The sequence below is a fragment of the Molossus molossus genome, unplaced genomic scaffold, assembly GCF_014108415.1.
Source record: "Molossus molossus isolate mMolMol1 unplaced genomic scaffold, mMolMol1.p scaffold_m16_p_6, whole genome shotgun sequence".
Classification (NCBI taxonomy): domain Eukaryota; kingdom Metazoa; phylum Chordata; class Mammalia; order Chiroptera; family Molossidae; genus Molossus; species Molossus molossus.
This window is the reverse complement of record NW_023425399.1, coordinates 12,789,706-12,794,823: the sequence shown is the minus strand read 5'-3', so window position 1 is coordinate 12,794,823 and position 5,118 is coordinate 12,789,706. Positions and strand designations below refer to the sequence as shown.

The following is a 5,118-nucleotide window of genomic DNA, read 5'->3' as shown; positions in this document are numbered from 1 at the left end:
CAGTCTATGTCAATGACACGTAGTCAGGAAAGTTTCAGTGCAACTACACATTTTGTTTATTTTTTTAATCCTCACCCGAGGATATTTTTTCCACTGATTTCCAGAGAGAGTGGAAGGGAGGAAGGGAAGGTGTAAAGAGAGAGACAGAGACAGAGACATTGATGTGAGACACATCGATTGGCTGCCTTCCCCAAGACCCTGACCAGGGCCAGGGATCAAACCTGCAACCCAGGTACATGCCCTGGACTGGGAATCGAACCTGAGACCCTTTGGTCTGCAGGCCGATGCTCTAACCACTTAGCTCACCAGCCAGAGCCAATTACACATTCTGTGAAATTACTCTGATTCAGCTTAAAATTCATCAAGTTATTATCAAAATAACTTTCTGGTTTTATGCTTAACAGAAAAAACAGCCCCACCAAGTGGAGTTTAATACCGTAAGTCAAGAGTTTGGTTTATAAAAATTAGTGTTCTAAAAAAATACCTCAAAGCAATCTACACCCACGTGCCAAAGTGCAGCAGTGGAATTGTGAATTACTTTCAAGAGTTCTGTCGATAAAGAACAAATGCCATAGTTGTTATTAAAAACTATAAAGCATTCACTCAAATTATAAGGAAAAAAAGATAATCTTATTGCTCCAAATACCAAAATATAATAGGCAGCAACGACAGAAAATTATCACTATTCATTACATGAAAATCACCCAATATTCAGTCTGAGATGCACTCCAATTAAAGAGTTTTGGTAGCTAATCACAAGTCACTTGTAATATTTAACATTCCACGGCTAAAACAAATACTAAAACCAGGCAACAGTTGGTTCTTTTGACCAGAGGGAAATACTGTTAAATAATAGCATTAACAGCCCTGAAAACAAAAGACAACTAGAATCAGAGGAGTCCTGAGACCCTGGCCTCCCCGTCAGCCACACAAAAGAGACTTCCCTGATTCTGAGCCCTAGTGCCCTCTAGGGACAAAAGGGTCAAGTCTTGCCAGGGACAAAAAGTGCCTAACTGGACATGGTAGTGCTTGTGACACAGAGTGATATTGCCAAGAACAGTGAACTCACTCCCCAGACTCCATCACTACCCACCAAAACTGCCTGGTAAGCTTCCTCTCTGATGTAGGAACAATAATTTAGTCAAATAACTGAGAAAGATAAATGAAAAATATATTAGCCACTGTCCTGCTGTCACTCCTTTTGTCTCTCTTTTATTTCTTATAACTGGCTTGCTTCATATTCAAACTGGAGCTCTGGGGAGGTAGTCCTGGGGAAAAAGATTTCAGATACCAAAATCCATAGGTCCCATACCAACCCAGCAAACCGAACAGGGTGCCAAATACTTTCTGGGACAGGTTGTGGAAATAAACGGCAGTGCACAGAAACATCCACACCCAGATGAAGGTCAGGAAGCCCAGGGCGACGACCAGGGTGGTGATAGCAGTGTGGAGGTGGTGGCTTCGGTCCGTCTTCACCCCATGCAGCACAGCCATTTCCTCCACAATCATGAGGGCACAGAAGGTCAGCAGGAAGGAGTGACCTGAGATGTCAAAGCCATGCCAAAAGCCTCCTTCCCTGTGGCACTGCTGCTTACTCTGGTGCTCTTTTCTGATCCCCTCCAGGGCTGGTGACTGGTAGCAGTTGCCTGTGTAGTGTTCAACGTTGGAGAAGATGGCTGTACAGACATACCAGATGGCAGTGCCCACTAGCAGGGTGCTCAGCCGCCGCAGGACCAGGCCAGCCTTGCCCGTCAGGTGATAGTTGGTGAGGGCAATGAAAGGCAGGAGGAGACAGAAGGTCCAGGCCCAGGCCACTTTGACAAAATACCTGGCAGAGGAGGAAAGCGGAAGTGAAGACAGGCATGGTACACGGTAGAGAGGAAACAATGCCGCGACCCAGGTCTCCAGACTTTCAAGGGAGGGAAAAATGAGAAAAGCTGATAAAAGCTACAGATAACAACTTACTAAGTACTTAAAGTATATTAACTATTTAGTCCTTAACAACTCCATGAGGTAAGGAGTGTTTTCCCCATTTACAGACAAGAAAACTGAGGCATAGAGAGGTATCCTGCTGGAAGTGGAGATCCTAAGTGGTGGAGCTGTGATTCAAATCCAGGGTCTGTAATCTTAAGCACTATGCTATTTGTTCAGGAAAGTAATAACTGAACATCTACCAGATGCCAAGAGTTTTCACATACCTTCACTTTCCCATGGAACACTCACACTCTCTGGGAGGAAGGCATCATCTGCTCCATTTTACAGATAAAGAATCCGAGGCTCAGAAAAGTTTAAAAACTTGCCCAGGGTCACACTCACACAACCCGCAAGCACAGTTTAAACTGAAGTTTGGCTAGTCCCAAAGCCCATGCTTTTTCTACACCATGGCAGAAAACTATCTCGGAAAAGAACTTGACTTCACAGAAGATCCAGACTCAAATCCTGACTCTGATTTAACTTGTTACCACACTTCTCTAGGCCTGTGTCCTCAGCTGTCAAACAGAACTGGGGGAACCAAATGATTTTTTAAATTCCTTCCAGAGCCAATGATTCACTAACTCCTTTCCGTGAATTAGCACACAGGCTTGGAACAAAACACCAGAATCCATGACTACTGGCAAATAACTGGGACTCGTCTGCCAGGCAGCTTGGCTCCCAACTCACCCAGGCCAGATAAAGCAGCAGTTGCCTTGTCTGCCTCCCCTGTGTTCATCAAAGGTGGCTGACCTGGGGACCAGCTGCAAGGGACTTGGGGCTACTTACTACCACTCTCATAATCTATTCTTAGCCCAGCCTCCATGGTGGGTGAGGAAAGTGGGCCAAGGACAGAACAATCCTTTCCTGGGTTCCAAAGGTTTCTCAGACACCACTCAAGGACCTGTCCTAAAACTCTTCCCTGAGACTAATACTCAAAAGATCTTGCCAGAGCCAACACCTGTCAGGCATTTGACGAAGCTGCTCAGGAGAGAAACCAGGGTTTTAAGTAGATACCTAAAGCTGGACTGATTTAGGGAAATGCCTCTGACACTGGAATTCTAGAGAATCTAGGCCCACATCAAGGAAGACATTTCGCCTTTCAGAGTATATCTACTGCAATAGTGCAATAAAGTTTAAATCCAGGAGTTTAACAAGAAAAGAAAGGCGTGTGTAGCTGGAGTTCAGGAGGTATCTCAGAGAGCCCAGGGATTGCTTTCCTGGGCCACTGCCATGAACCTTGAGTGTCTGGGACCGTCCCAGGCGATCCAAGGGAAAGGTCAGAGACTGGAGGGTTCCACTCCTCGAGAATATCTTGGAGGGCCGTTCTGTCCTCGGCTGGGACAAGGCTCTCAGAGGGGGGTAGGAGGGTGTCATTTACAGGTGGTGATGGAATTGTCACAAGCTGGGAGGATCGGGCTTAGGATGGAGGCATGGGGACTGACGCAGGCAGGAGGGAGGTGGCATCTCCCCGAGGGCAGGGGCCAACTACTAACTCCAAGGGGAGGTGGGGGCAGCAACCAACATAGGCTGGTTCACCCCCTTCCCACCCGGCACTCCTACATACGCACAGACACACACAACCCTGCGCGTCTTGTCTGGGTGTGCACACAGGAACTGCCAGTGCCACTGCCTATGCCGGGCCCCTCGCTCGCGACACGCGTGCAGAAGCTGTCACATTGGGAGAACTTCCCTTGCCACTGCCTCGTCCGTCAGAGCAGCTAAGCCCCGGCTGTCTGGAGGAGGCGACAGCGGGTCGGCGATGGCGGGGACGGGAGGGGACCCGGGGCGCACTCACACGTTGAGGACGTTGCGCTTGTTGCTGAGGTAGCTCTCGGGCAGCGGGGAGAGCTCCTTGAGGAGGGAGCCCACCAGCATGGACGCCACCAGCGCCCACGGCAAGTAGCGCCGAACGGCCACCCGCACCAGCGTCCCCCTGAGGATCCACGCGCAGCGTTCTACATGCTCCATGCCGGACCTCGTCGGCCACCGTCCGCCGCACTGTGCGCTCTCGGCCACCGTCTTGCCCTCAGCCCTGTCTGGAACGGCTGCCTCCCTTCCGGCGCATGCGCAGCGCCCCGAGGCCCCGCCCCCGAGGGGCGCTGGCGCTCCCCCCCGCCGCTTGGCCGCCATAGGTCGTTCCGCCGCGCGCCCTTTCCTGACTCCTCGCTCCCCTCTTCCCGCGTCCCTCAGTCCCGCCCCGGGTGACAGGTTCCCGTGGTGGTAGGTTCGAGCCTCAGCCTCTGCGTCTTGCTCTGGTCTGGGAAAAAGCGCACGTGGGAGTATTTCTGGAGGTGGGAAGAATAATAAACGTGGCACTGTAGGAATTAGAACAGTGGTCGCAGCACCCATTAGCCCCTCGTGGAGACTTGGAGACACGCCTCCCCCGGAGCCTTCGTTTTCTCTTCTGTCAAATGGGGAGACAGAAGGTCCGCCCTTCCTAAAAGTGAGTTTATAGACTCGAGGTTGATGACGGTGATCCGGGTGTAGGGACGTGAGATCAAATTTCATTAGAAAATAAGTGCGTAAAAACAGTTATTAAATTTAAAATGTAAATTATTAAATTTAACTTCACTTTTAAAAAAATCCTCACTGGAGGATATTTTTTCATTTATCTTTAGATAGAGTGGGCGGGAGGGAGAAACACTGATGGGAGAGAGACACATCCACCCCACGCTTGCGGTTGCCCCCCCCCCCCCCCCACGTCCCTGGCCCTGGTAGGGTCCAACCACAACTGAGGGACATGCCCTTGACCGGAACCACTGCGACACTCTAACTCCTGAGCCAAATTGGCTGGGGCTATTTTCACTTTTATTTATTTATTTTAAACTTTTTTTTTTCTTTATTGATTTTAGAGAGAGATAGAGACATCGATGAGAGAGAACATGGATTGGCCGCCTCCTGCATGCCCCCCACTGGGGATCGAGCCCACAGCCTGGGCATGTGCCCTGACCCGGAATTGAACTGGTGACCTCGGTGCATGGGTTGAAGCTCAACCAGTGAGCCCCACTGGCTGGACAGGGATATTTTCACTTTTAAAACGCCTATTTGTATTGAGTGAAGATGCTGGATGGGGCGGGGGTGTTAAGGAGATGAGGGTGTTGGACACTCAGCCACTCAGTTGATCACAGACCCAAGTCCTCTCAC

The 5,118-nt window shown here is 49.9% G+C and overlaps 1 protein-coding gene across 1 annotated transcript; it reads right to left on the bottom strand.

Moving 5' to 3' along the window:
* Positions 1-260: 260 nt before the first annotated feature.
* FITM2 (fat storage inducing transmembrane protein 2) lies at positions 261-3,963 on the bottom strand. The gene is made up of 2 exons (XM_036245142.1): positions 3,770-3,963; positions 261-1,828 (listed from the first exon to the last, which is right to left on the bottom strand). The coding sequence occupies exons 1-2, from the start codon at positions 3,940-3,942 to the stop codon at positions 1,213-1,215; spliced, it is 789 nt and encodes a 262-aa protein (XP_036101035.1). The 5' UTR covers positions 3,943-3,963; the 3' UTR covers positions 261-1,212.
* Between the last annotated feature and the right edge of the window lie 1,155 nt (positions 3,964-5,118).

Coding starts and splice junctions, on each gene's coding strand:
- FITM2 (XM_036245142.1), bottom strand. CDS start 3,942: ATGGAGCATGTAGAACGCTGCGCGTGGATCCTCAGGGGGACGCTGGTG. Junction 1,829..3,769: donor AAGCGCAACGTCCTCAACGT/GTGAGTGCGCCC, acceptor CTCCTCTGCCAG/GTATTTTGTCAAAGTGGCCT.